Source organism: Thrips palmi, unplaced genomic scaffold (genome assembly GCF_012932325.1).
Source record: "Thrips palmi isolate BJ-2018 unplaced genomic scaffold, TpBJ-2018v1 HiC_scaffold_7, whole genome shotgun sequence".
NCBI classification, from domain to species: domain Eukaryota; kingdom Metazoa; phylum Arthropoda; class Insecta; order Thysanoptera; family Thripidae; genus Thrips; species Thrips palmi.
In genome coordinates this window covers 1,436,318-1,455,792 of record NW_023144634.1, presented here as the reverse complement: position 1 = coordinate 1,455,792, position 19,475 = coordinate 1,436,318, and the positions used below count along the sequence as shown (strand labels likewise).

Here is a 19,475-nt window from a genome sequence, read left to right as displayed (position 1 = left end):
AGGATAAAATCACCATACATGGATCACTTTTTAGAAATGTCCTGTATTTCGGCTCAAACAAGCGATGACCTGAAAATTTCAAAGTATTTGTTACCAGATGTTTAGTTCTTGAGAGGAGGTTGTCTTTGTGATTATCTCAGTGTTTGGGTCATCCTCCCCCCCCCCCCCCCTCGCGTCTTGATAGGGCGTTCAGGCAACTTGCGTTCGTCTAAGTTTTGAAAGGACACTCATAAGGTGCCACGAAAAAGTTTTTAGACATTTCTGATGATTGGACTCTTTGTAACAACGCTTTGAATTGCGACTTCAAACCTAACCTGAAACCAGGCCGTGTTCGGACCCTGTTTCAGAGGCACTTTTTCATTTGCATATTGTAACGGTAACGGTAAGAATGATCAGCTCCACACACTAAATGTTATGTACAATTTTGTACGAGACATCGCAGTCTTTTGAGAACATGAACTTCGTACAATTTTTGTACGAAAAACTGCACAAATTTCCCCTTTGTGTGCAAACATTCGTACAAATTTGTACGAAAAGTTCGTGTGCACAAAAAACTGATGTCTCGTACATAATTTGTATGAAAACATTACGTGTGCACCGCGCGTGATTCTTGCAGTCAAAAGTGCAGACTACATGGAAAACTTCAAAAAAATTGAATTGGTCGATTGGTTTGGTGGTACGGGCTCGCTCACAAAAATGATCCATGATTGGTAACCCTACAAGAGCTCACCCGCTCCTTTCCTTCCATGCGTGGGGAAATTGCCTTGAATCATAGTTGCACGCTTGTCGCTAGTCGCACAATCTCAGCGTCGTCGTTCGAAGAAGCGTAGAACTGCGCTTAAGTTTTACCAGAGTAGGTTCACGTGAGTGTCGTTTCACATCACGACTGCTGACAATCCTACGAGGTTAAGTACGTCAGACCGCGTCCAACGCTTCAGTTTCCAACAATTCACAGGGTATAAATATTGAGCTCAGAACACAATTATGAAGAAAAATGTATTTTCCATACGTTCGACGAAAACAACACAAACTCTCAACTCCTTAAACAAACATGGAGTGATTTTAAAGTAAACATAGCGAAAGAAACAATACTGCCGAACAAACTCAACGTAATGCATTACATCGTGTGACGAGGGCTTGTCTAGTCGATTGATCAACGACACCAGGGTCATTCTAATCGATCAATCGTTGACACCAGAGTCAGTCTAATCCATTTGTTGGTGACACCAGAGTCGATTCAACGAGGACACCGGGGCGAGCCTAGTCGATGACGATGGGCGACACCAGGTCATCGCACACGCTGCAGAGAACCACCGGCAGGGAGCCAGTCTCCATCAGGGCATTCCAAATGGCCACTTTCTGCTGGCGGCAGGCTGCCGCCTCGTGGCGACAGAAGGCATCCCTCGCCTCGCGCAGCAGCACCATCCGCTTCAGGCTCTGCGGGCACATTGGAAAAGACTCACATTAATGTAGAAAACCTTCAAGTAACGTCGACGACGCCGTGAGGTCCCCGGTGGCTTCCTTCCGGGGCCACCACGATGACCGCCATGTCGCGTTAAAGACGCTGTGAGACCCGGACGCCACAACGCCACATAGCGGTCATCGGGGACCACACGGCGTCGCCGCCAACGTTACCCAAATTTCGGCGACCTAACACCAGGGGGCGGCAACGGCCTGGGGAGCGCGTGAAGTCATGCGGTCGCACGGTGCAGGGGTTTGGGCCTTCTCCGGCCTTCTCCGAGATCTTCTAAACTAGGCCGTCGTTTGTCAAACGCTTACCACGGATCGAAAGAACATAAAATTTAGGGTAGCATAGGCGTATTGCCAGTGTTGAACCTCTGAATGCAACTTGGATCAACAGAGGAAGCGTTAACATCAAGGTGAATGCCTTGATGTTTTTCCTTCATTTCTTGATTTAAGGGGGCTCATACATGTTAAAAGCACTTTGTAAATTATTTTTTTAAATGTAGACGGATTAAGATTTTACAATTTCTGTGTTAAAATCCTTTTAGATAATTGAGTAAGCTACATTTTGGCTTAAAGTAAAGTGACTGGACATTTTTTGGAGATTAAGTCGAAACGTTTTAAATTTTGGTTCTCGAAAGATTTTGTTCGCATACTTGCTCAGATCTGTGAGGAAAAAATCAGAGAGACTCATCCCTAGTAGTGTCATAGAATTGACGACAATGGGCTTTATATCTGCAATGGTTTTTTAAAAAAAAAAAAACCATTTTTTTGTTAAAAGATTTGTTCAAAAAATAATTAAAAAAATTATTATTATTCATTTTCTTGAAAAACCATTGCAGATATAAAGCCCATTGTAGTCAATTCTATGACACTACTAGGGATAAGTCTCTCTGATTTTTTCCCCACAGATCTCAGCAAGTATGCAAACGAAATCTTTCGAGAACCAAAATTTAAAACGTTTCGACTCAATCTCCAAAAAATGTCCAAAGTCACTTCACTTTAAGCCAAAATGTAGCTTACTTAATTACCTAAATGGGTTTTAACACAGAAATTGTAAATTCTTAATCCGTCTACATCAAAAAAGTTTTTTTACAAAGTGCTTTTAACATGTATGAGCCCCCTTCATGTACTTTTTGGTGTTTTCTCTATGATTTCTCTGGGAAAAATACGGGAGTAGCAATACATCTATCCTACCCTAAATTTCATGCTTTTTCGATCTATGTAAAGCGCTTTTCAAACTACACCCTAGTTTTAAAGATCTCGAAGGAGACCCAAACCCCTGAATCGGAGCGACCGCATGCCAACACCCGTTACCAAATTTGTCCCCTACTCACTCATAGCCCCTAGTGCTACTTACTCCCCCCCCCCCAAATGGGCCGCCTCTGGATCCGCCACTATTATCACCTTAAGCTTGCAGCGGCGCAGTTCGTGCGCGATGTCCGGACAGCCGTACGGAGCGTCGGCCGCCGCGACGAGCTCCAGCTCCTCCAGAGAGGCGGAGTGCGCCCTCACCAGAGCCATGCCCGTGGCCAGCGGGTAGACTCCAACGCGCAGCCACTGGAGCCCCGCGTCGACGCGCGGGAACGTCATCACGGGCAGTGGGCTGGCAAACGTGCAGTGAATCTCCAGACGCTTCAGCCGCGACAGTTGCGGCACCTGCAGACAGAGACGCGTCTACTGTAAACAAAATCATGGGGCGGACACAAACGTGTGCCTGCCAGGCATGCACCAGGAAGTGTGTGCCTGCAGGCATGCACCAGGAAGTGCATACCTGGCACCCACTTGAGTTTGCAGAGTACGAGCCAACGAAGCATTTCATTCATAAGTGCGAAGAAAACGAAGGCATCGTGGAATTGATTCGTATTAGGAAGAAATACTTCGTATTCGGAAGGATATTGCTTCATAATACGAAGCATTTCTTCGTAGATTCTGGAATGCCTTCAGTTCTTCGTGTTAAAAAGCGATTCTTCGTAGAGTTTTCACTGTGAAGATGTCGACCGCCGCCGTGTTCGAAAAATTTCGCGGCCATTCCCACACGGAACGCCCCACGAGTGCGAGACAGTCAGAGCGACAAAACTTGACCACGGAATCAGTCTGCAGAGCAACACTGAAACTCGAAGGGTGAGACATCTGACCGATTTTCGGTGATACAAAAAGTATGACCGAAAAAACAGTCATACACAAACGTATCACCGAAAAACGGTCATACTTAAATGTATGACCAAAAAAGGTCAGACATCAGCGAGACTGGCTATTGTTTAGCTTGGGGATATTTCAGCCTTTACCCGTGATACACTAAAAAGTAAGACCGTTTTTCGGTCATACATCGAAGTATGACCTTTTTTCGGTCTTACATTTCAGTATGACCCTTTTTCGGTCGCACGTTTCAGTAAGACCGTTTAAGGGGTCAAAAGTCTCACCTTTCTATTTTCAGTGAACTAAGCGGAGTGACAGACAAGCGGGACGCACCTGAGCGAGCACCTTCGGCGTCACCTCCTTGAAGTAGAGCTCCTCCAATTGCGGCGGCAAGGACATGTCGTCTTCCGTCTTGGTGGTGATGTACAGCCTCTGCAGCAGGGGCATGCCCTTCATCTGGGCAAGGTGCCGCTGGCTGGGGGCAGCAACGACCAAGTTCTGCACTGAAGGCGCGGCCTGCTCCAACACACGCTCAGTCCAGGCGGCGGAGACATCGCACCGCAGCCTAACCAGCGACCTCATCTGAGGAGAAAAAAATATTTAACTGGAAAATGCGAGGGGATAAACACTAGGAGAAATAGTGTACACACTACTCGGTTTTACGCTGTGCCTACGGGGATATTACATGTGTATTAAGACATTAAAATGCCAAAATTTGGCACATTTGACTCAAAAACGGTATAACGTTCACGTGTATTATGCGTAATACACGGTTTTCCTGCACAGGTTATTACGCGAATGTTTGCCCCCTCGGAAAAGTGGATGTTTCTATTGAACCCCTCAAAATTTTAACTGAGATGCACTATTAGAGCATTTAAGCAATCATGAACTCATTCTCACGCAATTTTAGAGTATGAGATGTTCAGCTAAGGCGTCACTTACGTAAGAAAAGTAGTGGACGAGAAAACTTCAGAATATGGGCAAGTTCCGGCCCCCTCAGGAATGGGAAAAATAGGACACCCCATTATTGGACTGGATTCCCATTTTCAGTGTTACAAATACGTGTACGCGACCAAGTACCACGGTGAAAACGGTTCCTGGTTTTCCCAGGAAGCCCATTATAAAGACATAGGCGATTTCTAGAGAGTTCCTAAGAAAACCCGGAGCCGTTTTTACCGTGCACTCGCGGCGACTTTATCGTCAGTAACCAAATACTACAGCCTACAACAACAATAGGTAGTTTTCTACACTCTAAATGTCTTACAATGAAATTTGACCTCTGTCATTCGTATGTTACAGTGTATTCGGCGCAAGCAATATTCCTTCGTAATACGAATCTTTTTACCTTTTTCATTGTAAGATACAAAGAAAAACCTTCGTAATACGAAGAAAAACCACCTTCGTAATGTGCTTGCGCCATTTCCTTCGTATTATTTCTTTGTCAGGCATTTTGAGTGTACTTAGATACAAACAATTAACTGCATAAAGGGATTTTTTTAACGATAAGTACTAACAAAACTACAGATAATAAAAACAAAAGCAAAAAGTACTAATTACTGTTCCACAAATAACCCGAGGTACTGTCGACAAAATGTCAACAACATGTACTAAAAAGTCTGAGAGTGCGGTGTTCCAACAACCGGAAGGGAATTTCTTAACATCAAAATGAGATGATTCAGAATAAAATTGGCGTGAGCGATTTTTCCCCCGCTGCTGCAGTGTTTGCTTCTTCTCCGCACTGACCCTACAGATCTCATACACCCATTTCACAAGGATTTCATTCTCAAATTTTTTTTGTTTAGATGCAAAAAAAAGTCGAGGTATGGCTCAAAGTCAAGTTGCCAGCACCATAAAGATGTACTTTTCGTGCCCTGAACTACAACATGAAACGTCACCAATTTCTGCGAAATTCTGTACAACTCTAAACAAAAAGCACTCATGCGCAGAATTGAATTTGACTTCACACATAACTATTTTTAGAAAGTAACACTAGTAAAACAAAGACATAAAATTTACGCTCTTTAGGGCATAACAGTCTTATGTCCTTTGAGGGTGTAAACTGTTAAATGTCTTTGGGAAGGACGTGAATCGTACAGAAAGGCGAACTTACAGCGCCCTTACACATGCATGAATGATTCACGCCTTTCCAAGTGCGTAAATCGTTTATGCCCTTTAAGGGGAGGTTCTGGTGAAAATGCTATTTTCTCCTAAATAGGTCCCACTGTGAAAATTTGATAAAAATTTGATGTCTTACCAAATAATTATTAAAAATTTTCAATGGGGAGGCACATTCTGTGCGCTGAACCCAGTCGCAGAGCCTTTTTCTCCTATTTGGGCTATAACTTTAAAAATCTTCTGGCCCATACTATTTTGTCGTAAAAGGTTGGTGTTGACATTTATCACTTCTTCGATTTATTTTTAAAAGATGCCGGCATGCAGAAATCAAAACGTAAATTTCATTTTTATTCGCAAGCTTTCTCACCACATATTTCACTATAATTGACCAAATATGTACAAAATAGACAAATTTTAGGGACTTTTCAGCTTAAAAAGCTAACAATTACTAACGAAATGGAAATTTTGAGCTCTGCATGCCGGCATCTTTTGAAAATGGATCGAAGAAGTGAAAAATGTCAAGGTCAACCTTTTACGACAAAATAGTATGCGCAAGAAGATTTTTTAAAATACAGCCAAAATAGGCTCAAAAAGACTCTTGGACTGGGTTCAGAGCCTGGCATGTGCCTTCAAAAGTCAAATTTTAGTCTCCTCAAAGAAAGATTTTATATTCCGAACAAATTAGGACAGTGGGATCCATTTGGAAAATAGCAAGATTTTCACCAGAACCTCCCTTTAAGGGTCTAGAATTAATGCCTTGGTTTCGCCAGAGAAGAGCGATGACTGTGAATTTGCCGAACAAATGAGTTACACGTTACCTGTTCAAAACTATTCGAGATGAGGAGCCTTGTTTTATAGTGGATGTCGTCACCACGGCTTGCCTCGGCCAGGTCGAACTGCGGCGTGCAACGGAGTCGTTTGATGTTCTGATAATGCATCTGCGGGAGGGAAAAAAATAAACAGGGATAGTTGGGGAAGACAAGTAGAGGGTACGGGTACCGGGTGCGTCCAAACACACCACGTGCACAGATCAAGCGAATCCCTTCACATCTTACCAGCAAATGAACTTTTAACCACTCCTGAAAAAGTTGCATATAGAATCTCTACATTACAGTAAAGATTCTCTACATCAAAGTGAAGATTTTCTTCATTGTAGTGAAGATTCTCTTTACTATGGTAAAAATTCTCTAAACTATAGTGAGAATTCTCTATATAATGGTGGTGCAGCTGACTTTAAAACATACTATAGTGAATTCACAGTACCTCAGAGAAGAATTTTGTTTGTATAATGGAGAAAATCTTTACCATGATATAGTGCTGCAGCCTTTCACCGCAAGACATCTAGAGCGCCACAACAGATCATGGCTCGAGATGGACTCACCGCCAGCCCGGGCTTGGTCCTGAGGCCCGTGACGCTGTGCTCGGAGCGATCTCTCCTGCCCCAGAGCACCAGGGCTCGTCCGTCTTGGAGCTGGACGACGTCGCCGCTACGCACGCTGTCGTCTCTCAGGAAAACCTTGCAACCCTGTCGGATGCGCAGAGTTGCCTCCTCTCGGCTGATGGCTTCCTCATTGGGCTTCTCCTCCCACTGGACGGCGGACGCAGCTGTACGGAGAATCAAACTGAAGCATGCACTGCAAAGCCGGTGGTAAGTTTACTTGCCACAAATTTGGCAAGCCGTTTTGAATGCCAAAATTTGGCAAGCTTGGCCTGGCAATACTCCCCAGCATGCCAGAATTTGGCAAGCTTAGCCTGGAAATCCCCCCCAGCTAGCCAAAATTTGGCAAGCTTGTGAAGATTTCCGACCATAGCTTGCCAAAAGTTTGGCATTCAAAACAGCTTGCCAAATTTGTGGCAAGTAAACTTACCACTGCCTTTGCAGTGTGAGCTTAATGTGTGGTGTGTGCTCTGTGAGTGTACATTCTTAAAACCACACGAAGGACGGTTTACAGTGCGCCCACTGTTTCAACGAATGCGATGTCATATTCGTTAACATATGAATGGCGTTACGTGCGTTTGCATACTACTATGCCACATTTGAACGTGGACCATTCAAACGAATGTGGCACAATTCACGTTCCAACGAATGTGACGTCACATGGTTGCCAGAGTGCACGCATGTCTGATAGTCCGCGGTGGATTGACCTTCAGTTCATGACTTATGTCGAAAAGGTCTGGACGAATCGAGGACATCCAAGTGCATTTACGCGTTTAGGAAAACCTACCATATTCCATCTCTTCCAATTCAAGTTGCTCTTCGCGCTTCTTGGCCTCGCGATCACGCTCTTCACTAAAACATGAGAAAATGAAACAAAGATTTGTTAACGTTGCAAGAAAACAAGACAATCGTCATTAAAAGAGAACATTAAGGACTTATATCAAGGTGAAACAGTTATGCTGAACATCAATTCAAATACTAAACACAATTTCTTTTCAGGATTGTGTAATTTAGGTGTTCTATTTTTACTTTTAACAAACACTTCATAATTCTGGCACCAAAATCAAAACCGGATTTTTGTTGTTCAAAGGAAAGTTGAAATTTTGTTTTGATTTCATTTCTCAGACTTTTTTAAAGTTTCAGGTCTAAATTTTAGGTTTGGACCACAGAGGTGGCCAAAGTGAGCGTTCCAATTTATTTTTTAAGTCTGGTCGCAATTCTTGTCGAAGGAACTTAAGAGGGCATGATGAATTTTAGCTTTTTCATAATAAAATGGAAAAGTTACTGCATCGCGCCATCCTGGATAATACAGCACTAATAAGTATTTTAGGTGACAAAAAACGAATGTGCAGACCGAAACCACCAAATCTTTAGGGGGTAGACTCGGCTTTAACACCAAAACTTGAACAACTTTCAGGCTTACGTAAAAACTCATTCCAACAAATTTGAAGGGTAGTAGGATTTCCCAATCAAAAGCTGGTTCGTATATTTCATTTTTAAAAAAATGGTACGGTTAGGTCAGATCAATACGCCAAAAATTCACTTTGCGCATGATTTTTAGAGAATGTGGCATCATATCAAGTCTCTGTTCCTCCCTCCTAGCACTCTAGCTTCAACTGGGATAATTGATAAAGTAGGTTCCAAAGTGCCTCAAATTTCCATTTTTAATGTACAAAAAAGGCCTTTAAATTTGAACATTTCAATAATTGTTTTCGGCCACTTTCACTTGTCCGATTGAAGATATCGTAGTTCAGTGGCGGAGTCATAGAGGTGAAACATTGGAAAAATTAGGAAGTGGAAAATATCAACGGTCTGCCTTAACCAAAATATTACAATTGTGTAAAATGGCTTCATAGTTCGGACGGTCTAACCTATCCTGTGGGGAAAAGTTACAAATTGTCATCCTATGGACAAACAGATTTGAATTTCAAAACGAGACAGCCACACAGTTCAAGGGTTTGACACAAAGAATTTAAAAAAAAACAACTCAAAAAATGACTCCCCTAGGTTCACAACGTCTATCCACAAAAAAAAAAAAAACATCACGTGTCGTACAAAATTTATAACGACTTGTACAAAGCCAATAGAAAAATCAATTCAGAGCGCCTCCTTGTAAAATAGTGAACTGCTTCTTACCGTTCATGTTGCAAGCGTTCTCGCTGCAAACGCTGTTGCTCTTCGAGCGCCTGCTGAAGGCGCTTCTGCTCTTGTTCGAGGCGCTCCTGCTCTTGACGCTCCCGCTGCAAGCGCTCCTCCTCCCGTTGTAGGCGCTCCCGCTCCAAGGACTCCTGCCGTAGGCGCTCCTGCTCGCGCTCAAGACGTTCCGACTCTTGGTTCTGGAGAGCCTCACGCTGGAGGCAGCCCTGAAGCGGACAAAATACAAGCAGTGGAGATATTTTCCTCACAATATTTTGTGGCTTGACCAAATTGAGGTGAGAATCATCATTTTGATGAGGAAGGTTTCCTCACCCTTCATCGTCCAAATCTGGATGGGAAAGCTCATTCCTCTCCATTCAAGTGGGTAATCAGGGTTTGAACAAAAAATAGAGATTTTAGCTGAATTTTCCCTATCACGAAATTGCAAAATTCCCGGACAATTGAGCGCATCGAAACATTGAATGAGTTGAAAGTGACCAGTGTCTGGCGCTCTCCTGTGCGGTTGTCCAGCAAACAGGTCCAGTGTGTACACCTTTGAGTTGATTGGTGGACCCATCACAAAAAAATCTCACCTATAAGTGGCAAGACATATTTGCCTGACCATATTTCGGCGAGATTTTCAGGCCTAACCAAAACTTGACTTTTCATTTCGCCGTATTTTGACGCTACAATCTACCATTTAATTTTCAGTGGATCGTTCCTGCTACCTTCAGAAGGCTCCTGCACAGCAGATGTCTCGCCAGAGGGTCTTCGCGGACGGCCAGGCTGGCGCTCCAGCTGGCAGAGTCACCCGCCTGGAACCTGAAGCTGAAGGACGCTGAGGGGGCCGACAGGTGGGCGAGCAGCTGGGAGGCCTCCTGGCTTAGAGCTACACACACATTCACACACACCAGGCCACTTCAGTGTTTCATTAGTTTCTAACAACAAAATAAAAATGATTTACTATCTAAGACTTTAAACTTTTCAAATATACTATTGACTAAAAACAACCAAGAAACAACACAGTAAATTGCAAGTTTAAGCGCATAAGCTAAGCACAAACTATGCATGATTTTCAAAATGCACGAGTTTGTGCGCAACGACGAACGAAAATGTGCCTTTAAGAGAAAAAATTCATGTGTTTTGAAACGCAAGGACGGTTTCAAGCATAGCTTATGCAGAAAAAAACTACTACTTCATTTATTGTGGCTGGTTTTCCTCCCCAAGATCTGAGCGGGAATACCAACATGACAACCAAAATTTTAAACGTTCCAATAAAATTGCCAAAATAGGTCGAATGACACTTTACATTCTGTCAAAATGAAGCGTGTTCAAAATCTGCAAGGGATCAGACACAGAAATCTTAAAATTTACTTCCTGCCATTTAAAAAGGGCTTCTACCAGAAGCTCCCTTAGAAGAATAGGAGAACACAGCAAATTTAAAGGTGATACGTTTCGCACCTGTTTCGGTGGTACATTCGAGTTTCACCAACAAATGGGGTTACCAACAAAGTCTTGCCCTCAAACCGGCGATACACGAAACAATCACCACAATTCGGCGATTCTTTAGAGTACTGCCACGATTTGGCCAGAACAAGGTGACTAGTTCTTTGTTTATTGTCAGATTTTGGCGATACTTCAGTGCACCACCGTTGTGAAGGCTACATTTAAAGGCAAGGCCGTTGGATGGCCATACTCCGTTGTATCGCCAGAAAGGATACTGATGTATTGCCTCTTTGCCTTTGAATTTGCAGTGTACACAGACTAGCAGCGCCCGCACTTACCGCCGAGGGGCAAACAACTTCGTCAAAATTTGTACACCGTTGTTTCAAATTCACGTTACTTCACTATTTGAACGTTATTTTAAGGGTATTTCAACGTTATTCATTTAATTTCACGCTACTTCACCGTTATTTAACCGTTACTACACCGTTTTAATTCATGTTATTTCACCGTTATTTCACCGTTACTACACCGTTATTTCATGTTATTTCACCGGTATTTCACGTTATTTCAAGGAAAATGTAGACCAAAATTCAAGTTGTTTGCCCCGCACTTACCGCACTCCGGCGTGGCCTCCTTGGCCTGGTCCCAAGCCGCTGCGTCTCCAGCGAGTGCGGCCTCCAGACGACTCCTCGCCTCCAGCAGGACGCGCCTCTCCTCCTCCAGGCGGCCGCGCCACGCCTCCAGCTCCGGAGCGGCTTCCCGGCCAGCCGTGTCCAGGACCTCCTGCAGGCTGTCCAGCGAGCTCTCGGCCGACGACAGCGCATCCAACTGTCCTTTGACTTGCACGTACCTGCAGTGTCAAGAACGCGTTTGCACACTGGTAAAACTAAAGCGTTGTATTACTCTCTGTTTTCAAGCGTAATTGGTTTACGCTTGAAATCAAGCGTAACAGGCTCTTCCCTCAAGATTTCCCCTATCTAAATGCATGGGGGAATTTCCAGAGTATGCTCCATTTCAAGCGCAACGTCTTCAAGCGTTACTTTATGCTTGACTCAAGCATACAGTTACGCTTTAGTTTTACCAGTGTAGCTCACGGGAAAGAGGAGTTCGTTGACCAAACCAAAAAGTACGTCGATTCCGAGAAAACCTAAAAAATTTGTTGGAGTAACGAAAACTTTGTTTCAGCAACGACATTATTGTTGGTGAAACGAACAATCTGTTAGCGTTACAAAAAGATCCGTCAAAGGAACAAATTCATGATTTTGTCCCTCCAATTCTCTCTCTTGCTCCGCCAACGAATTGTTCGTCGTACCGAGAAATTAATCGTTCCGCGAACAAACTTTGCGTTAGTCTAACAATTATTTTTTTTCAGTTATCACGGAACCAACGTACTTTTTCGTTGGGTCAACGAATTTCTTTTAACCGTGTTGTGTACTTGCACGCATGCATTCTCAAGTACGTACTACTACACACAAAATGTCTATGTGCTTTTGTTGTCCATAACTATTGCCTTAATTGTGCGTAAACAAGCTTTGTACACCCTGAATGTTTTTGTACAAGTTTTGAACGAGTGGTCACTGTTTTAAGCAGATGAGTTTTTCGTAGTGCATGATTTTTAGCAAAAATAAATGGGGGGGGGGAGGTGTGCCGAATTTTGAACGAAATTTGTACAAAAAGTTCTTTCACACACGAAGCTGTGTTTCGTACAAAATTGTGCACTAAATGTCATGGGACCTTTTTTTCCCACGAGGTACTACGCAATTTTAAGCAGTGAACAATTTTAAACATGACTTAGAGACAGTGTTTGCATACTGTGCACAAGTATTCCTAAAAATTGTAACTAATTTACGTACTAATTTGTACAGAAATTACACCTCAAAACACGACAAAAGTTGTGTGCATCAAGTCAAGAGGCATTTTGCGTGAACTTAGTAGACAGTTAAGTTTCAAATGTGTCAGTAATCGTCGACCCAGCTGGACACTTACCTCGTGGCATGGACACCCAGCCAGTTGCGCACTGTGTGGAGATCCCGGTCGATGCACTCGATGGACGCACGGCGGTCGCATTCCAGGCACCAGAACTTGTTGGACGGCTGGACCTTGACATCCACTTTGGGCTCCCTCGGCACCGCAACGACATCGGGAAGGCCTTCCGTCTGGACAACAGCCTCGACGGTTGAAGGCTTCCGCTCCTGAGCCTCACGCGTCTTCGGCTTTCGCTCTTCAGCTAAAGCACTGAAAAAAAGGACAAATGCTTCAGAAAAAGGCCAGGCAACGACACGATGAACCAAGGGGTCGACAAATCCCCTTGGCCGTGTACGGGGGAGGATACAGACTCACTACATGTCAAGGGACTTTTTTTGGTCCACACTAAATATTTTTGTACAAATTTTGTACGAGACATCACAGTTTATTGTGCACACGAACTTTTCGTACAAATTTGTGCAAAATTTTGTACATTTTTTTTAAATGGCGAAAAATGTGCAGTTTTTCGTGCGAAAATTGTTCGAAAATTTCGTGTGCACAAAAAATTGTGGTGTCTCGTACAAAATTGTACGTAACATTTAGTGTGTCCCACAGATGATGAAATTTAAAGCACATCCGATGGTGATGCAATTTGTGTTTCCGCCAGGCGAAACGAATTATCTGGATCTAGATACAATTTGCAGCAGGCGTCTGAAAATATGTGTCACCAGGCGGGAACAAAATTGTATCACAGCCGGATGTGCTTAAAATTGCCCAAGTCATGGGGCAAAAAATGTCCCATGACATTTAGTACCATGGTATTATACACCCGCAGTAGTGTAAACTAGGTAATGTGTATGACATATAAAGGATATTGATAAACAGGAAATACAGCCATCGCGTACGAAGTAATATACATACACTCCGAATATCCTGAAATTTTTCTTCGTAATACGAACAAAAAGCTTAGTATTATAACTGCGCAGTGAAGGTAGTAACCGAAGGTGAAAGGTTCTCTGGAACTCATGACTGACTTTTTCATATTACGAACATATTTCTCTGTATTATGACAGATTTGAGTCGCAAATTGATGAGAATTAGCTCAGTATTATGACTGCCCGGCGTTTCTCAGCAGGAAATTGGGGGCGTATGGACGGTCGACCCCTTGGACGAGACGTGAATGAGCGGCCCGAGCGTATGCACACACGCCGCAAGGGATGGAAAAGCCGTGCTAGGAACCCACCGGTGCACTCCCAATTTCCTCCTGAGAAATGCTGCGCAGTCATTGTACTAAGCTATTTCTCAGTACTTCTCTGATATTTCTAATGTTATAAGTTTCATACCATTCGCTGCGATAAAGGCTAATGTGATTCTTTCAAATCATCGCATCTGTGGCAGCGATAAAAAAATTATCTCACTAAATATGCAATAATTCCCTTCTTTTTTGGCCGGCCTGGGCCCAGATTATCACAGTTTTGATGTGATAAAGTGATAACTACGCTCATGAAGCGTTAAATGCGCTTATGAAATACAATATTTATTGCACTTATAAAGCAATGACTTTTTCATGGCGCTACTAATGCAATAAAATTGCTATTGCTTTTTTAATTTAAGTTCATTATTACACTTAGAAAACTATAGTGTTTACGATGAAAATTTAAGGTAAAACTGGAAAAACTGAGAAATTTGTTCACTGTGCTGTCATAATTCTAAGCTCCTTTTTGGTCGACGAAAAAACTCTGTAGGATCTTAGAAGGCAAGGAGGGGAATGGCCTTTCGGCCTAAGACTTGGCTTTTAAATCATTATTTTTAAGTTCCACAGTTACACTCTATTTTCAGCCTGACCGTTCCAATGGTTTCTTCGAAAAAAAAAACAACATTTAAGCACAAATACACAAAAGGCCGACACTCGCTTTGACATCAACCAAAATAGGCACGTTTTAGTTTGCACAGCAAACAAATAATTGACTCACAATTCTATCTGAAGTTGGCAGTATAGATGGGCGTTATCAGGTAGCAGATCAGCAGATTCTGCAAAACGCTGAAACAAAGGAAAAACCATGGTAAGGAGCCGAACAAGGAGGGCTTGGGGTGCTAATACTCTCTAAATGTCTTACGAGGAAATTTCCCATATTACGAAGGAGGCGCAAGTATAATACGAAGGTGATTTTTCTTCGTATTACGAAGGTTTTTCTTGGTATCTTGCAATGAAATAGCTAAAAAGATTCGTGTTACGAAGGAAAATGCACACTAAGAGCAGCTCCAGACAAAAAAAAAACACTTGGCCGGGGACCCCCTCAGATCTGGCTCCCTCCCGGTTTTTTTAGTTCCTCTAGTGAATACGAATTGCCGAAACACAAATTGGGCCGGATCCAACACCAGTGGCTTTTTGGTAGAGGTCAGAAACCCCTAAAAATGGCTGTATTTTAGGGATCCCGGAACCTACGGGCCAAAAATTCTACCAAAGTGTCGTTTCCGAAAGGAAAAAGTGCGCTCTTTCGAATGCCGGGTCGCGCGAGGCTCTACGGCGTCGGGTTTGGACGCTACGGGCTCTCAAAGTTGCTCAATTTCACTATTTTTACTGAAGATTTGGGCGTATCAGGGCCGTCCGAAGCAGACCATCGGCGATTTCGGTCCTCTTTGGCTTAAATGGTGCCTACCCATAGGTAAACACCCCCACAAAATTTCAGCCATCTCAGGCAATTATTAGAGGAACTGTGAACAATTGAAGTTTCGGGTCGTTTAACCACTGAGCTTAGGTGGTTTTGGGTTTGGGTTTTCTGGCTGAACTCAGTTTGGCTGATCTCTATTTGATCAGCACCTCTTGAAACGTCTTTTTAACGTGGTGCCTCAAAACATTTATTCGAGGTCAAACTTGTCAAACTGGGAAACTCCAAGTTTTGTTCTAATCACAGCTAGAAAAAGACAAGTTTGACCGGCGTTATTGTAACGGTAACGCGTTACCGTTACTGATCTTCAGTAACGAGGGAACGGTAACGCGTTTCTTTATAAAAGTAACGTTAACAGCCCTGGAATCCGGGAATGTGGCGTCACGTCCGTTTGAATGCTGAGTTACATTCGTTTGAACGTGAATCAAGCCTCGTCCGGCACCTGCCGATTCACATTCAAACGAATGTGACTCAGTATTTCAACGAACGTGACGCAAATTCACGTTCAATCGAACGTGACGTCACATCTCCGGATTCCCAGCGCCGCGCCATCACTTATTTCCCCTGTCACCGCGTTCCACTGACTAGCAAACAAAGAAAAGCGACGAAACAGTACTTTTCTACTTGTCTCCTTACCTTGTTACAGCCTGGAATAGGACAGGTCTTTGTAGGGTGGAAGCGCAAGCACGTGAGACAAACACTGTGCCCACATTTTATAGCTTTAGGCCGCTTGTCACCCAAGTCAAACGGCTTCGAGCATTTGGGGCACGACATCTGCATCTGGAACATATCCACAAAAAAAGACCGTCTGGATATTTTACAGTGAGATTTGGGGTGGCCAACACCGGCGAGGGAATGCCTATCGTACGCCCGATTTCTCATTACGGCTCCAAAATTTCCTCTACTTTACATCCGGTTCGGTTGCGTCGGAAAACGCTCCCTTGTAGCTTTTGGAGAGGAAGAGAGCAAGCGAACGTACACTGGCGGACTATCGATCGACGCGAGGGGTCGGCAATTCATATATTACTTCGTAGGCGGTGGCTATATTACCCGTATATTACCTGTATATTACCATATATTACTTGCATATTACCACAATTTCGCCTCTATAATACCCCTATGTTACTATTTATTACTTTGTATTACTTTATATTACACATTTATTACCTTTATTATTGGTAATATACGTATACTCCGTCGTACACGGCCAAGGGAAGTTGCCGACCCCTCGGATCGACGAATATTGCAAGCACAATGAGCTATGTTCCAATGAATTCGACGCAAGCATATTAAGAAACTTTAACCTTGTAACATTCGAAGATACAAAGGGCCCTTAAAGAACGTGTGAGGTATCTGCAGGATGGCCGCAAAATATAAACAATCTCTCGTAATCAATTATTTTCTGAGAGCACGCGCAGTGGCTCGCGAACATAAAACGTAAGAGCTCAATTGAGGGTTTATTATGTTCTAGCGCCGGCCATCTGGGAGATTCCTCTTACCTTCTTCCAGTGAAACCTCACAAACTCCTCAGTAAAACCTTCGTATTAACGAAGGAAACTTCTTTCACAATGCGGCAAACTCCTACATAGGTAGTAAAGCATTCTCATCAACGAGTGAAGAACCAGAGGAACCGAAGAAGACCGGAAATGTCACCGGCAACGTCACACACCCCATCCGAGTGCATTCGTTTACCGAAGCGCCAGCACTTCAATATTAATAAAGCCTGTTTCAAAATACTGGCAATATCACCAACGAATGTGGAGTTTTAGAAGAGGCCTGGACCGGAAACCAAAAGCTCCACTCTGTATCAAAAACACACACTCAAGTAAAATGCTTCTTAGAATGTGTCAGTGACGTAGAGCACGAGAATGACATGAGGGTAATTCGGAGATCTGGAACGGAAGTTGAGAAGAAATCAAGAAGAACTAAGTATAGGAAATAGGCGAGAATGAGCGTCTGCGTCGCCGTTCTGCCGCTTCCGCAGAGCTATATTCTCATACAAGTCAGCCGTTTGTTCTTCTTGATTTCTTCTCCACTTCCGGTCCAGCTCTTCTCCGAAGTACCCTATTCGGTCCAGATGTTCTTTTCACCAATGAATGCTCGTCAACATTTCTCCCTTCGACCGTGCTCTATGCCTCCTCCGGAATAAGTGTTTCCGGTTTTCAAGATTCTGTTTGTTCGTCAGTCGACTGGCCAATATAGGCTCGGCCTACGGCCATAAAAGAAGAGCCTCTCTCTCTCTCTCTTCGTCAGTCGACGACCATTAAAATAGTCTGTTACCGGCCACGTACAATTTCACACTTAACGCTGAGTTCGCAGCCGGTGACCGTAATCAACATCCCCACGTGAAATTTTACATATACTTACTTTTGAACGGAAAATCGGCCAGACCGAACGTCCTTCCTGATTATATAAACAATTCTTCCAATTTCCTGTCCCCGAGGTAAATGCGACTGGCGAGAGACTCCAAGTGTTGTGTTGACTGATACGCCAAGACGTTGACCGGCGAAAACACACCTAGGAGACAGTGGGGGTCGGTACCAGACTGCGATCTTGGATGCACCGATGAATATGAACAAAGAAGAATCCGTAATATGGGTTGGGTGAAAATAGGATACTTCGGAGAAGAGCCGGAAAGGACGTTGAGAGGAAATCAAGAAAAAAAAACCGGACTTGTAAGAGAATTTGCGGGAGCGTCAGAACGGCAACGCCGACGCTCATCCTCACGAATTTCGCATACTTTGGCCTTCTTGATTTCCGCTCGACTTACGTTCCAGCTCTTCTTCGAAATGCCATATTGTTACGGAGTACAAGGCAGGGTCGACGCCGATCAAAACACTGTGGCAATAAGGTACGGAAAATTCTGTTAATTTTTTGGCCAGGATTCTCCGTAACCCTCTTATCAATATTCTCAGTAGGCTCTTACAGTATTCTCCGTAGGGCCGTACAGTTTTCTCCGTAGGACCGCACAGTCTTCTCCGTAGAACCTGGATGACTGTATAGTCCTACGGAGAACTCTGTGACGTCCTACAGAGGATAAGGGAGTGGGGCGATTCGTAACAGGGGCGATTCGTAACAAATGCCCCTCCAGCATAGAAGTTGAAACCGAATGCTGCTTTAGCGTGCGATCAGGTCTGTTCGTGTGGCTGCGTGTGGCGAGAGAGTCTGCCGAAGGCACGCCAGCGCCGCAGGCCGAGGTAGATGCTTCAAATACCTTCGTGATGTAGATGCTAAAGAAACCAAAGGAAGGCAGTCAGTCGGAGGCAAAATCGCTGTCCACGGAGCCGCCGCTGTCCACGGACCCACCGGAGCTTCCGCTTGCAGCGGAGGGCCAGTAAATGCCAGTGTCCGCGGAGCCGCCGCCCGATCCAGCCAGGCCACGAACGAGCTCCCCACGCCTTGAACGCGTGGCACTGGCCACAATTTGACATAAAGGGCTGCGTAAGGGGAAAGGGGTGACACCGCCAATCAGTGCGGCGCGGCCGGTGCAGCCCGGGCCACGCCGTGCGCCACAGCACTGTAGTCCGTCTCTGTCTCACCCGCACAGTGTGACTTCAGAGCTGTGGCGGTTGGGTACCAACAATTTCCTTTTCCGGACATTTTGATACCAGTTCAACGACAAATTGTAATCGGAGCGCACGGCGTCGCCCGGGCTGCACCGCCGCGCTGTCGCCGCACTGATTGATAATGTGAAAACGCACCGCGCTGCCCGTCAATGGCCAGAATGCACGGCGGGTATATGGCTTTCACTCAGAACTAGGACGAGGGTTCGGACAGTTACAAGTAGTAACTATTTAATACAGTGACGGTACTAGTTACTCTTTTGAATAAAATAGACAGAATATGTATAACGATTACGCATATCTTTGTTACCAGTAGACAAAAGTATCAATATCATTAAACATACATGTTTCCTGCAAAAGAAATGATACCAATCCTCCACCTATCATCCACAGCCCATGATCACCATCACATCCATCACACATTCTATCAACTGTTAGTAAGCCAAAATTTATATCACGCACAATTGCTTCAGCAATGTCCAAATTCATCTCACATCCTGCATGAGATCTCATTTCAGATAAAAGATAATTTTCACACAA

General features: G+C 44.0%; 1 protein-coding gene across 12 annotated transcripts; it reads right to left on the bottom strand.

Moving 5' to 3' along the window:
• Positions 1-981: 981 nt before the first annotated feature.
• On the bottom strand, positions 982-18,825 carry LOC117652312. 12 transcript variants are annotated; one of them, XM_034397127.1, is made up of 14 exons: positions 18,587-18,825; positions 17,740-17,924; positions 16,009-16,152; positions 14,677-14,744; positions 12,725-12,973; positions 11,353-11,588; positions 10,021-10,181; positions 9,293-9,519; positions 7,944-8,008; positions 7,100-7,323; positions 6,537-6,656; positions 3,937-4,185; positions 2,872-3,123; positions 982-1,437 (listed from the first exon to the last, which is right to left on the bottom strand). In XM_034397127.1, the coding sequence occupies exons 3-14, from the start codon at positions 16,150-16,152 to the stop codon at positions 1,261-1,263; spliced, it is 2,172 nt and encodes a 723-aa protein (XP_034253018.1). In that variant the 5' UTR covers positions 17,740-17,924; positions 18,587-18,825; the 3' UTR covers positions 982-1,260. The 12 variants fall into 12 exon arrangements, with proteins under 12 accessions (XP_034253018.1, XP_034253019.1, XP_034253021.1 ...); XM_034397128.1 differs by having other exon boundaries at positions 17,740-17,889; XM_034397130.1 differs by lacking the exon at positions 17,740-17,924.
• Positions 18,826-19,475: the final 650 nt, after the last annotated feature.

Coding starts and splice junctions, on each gene's coding strand:
- LOC117652312 (XM_034397123.1), bottom strand. CDS start 17,711: ATGTTGATTACGGTCACCGGCTGCGAACTCAGCGTTAAGTGTGAAATT. Junction 7,324..7,943: donor ATTGGAAGAGATGGAATATG/GTAGGTTTTCCT, acceptor TTCTCCGTACAG/CTGCGTCCGCCGTCCAGTGG. Junction 1,438..2,871: donor TGCGCCGCTGCAAGCTTAAG/GTGATAATAGTG, acceptor ATGTGCCCGCAG/AGCCTGAAGCGGATGGTGCT.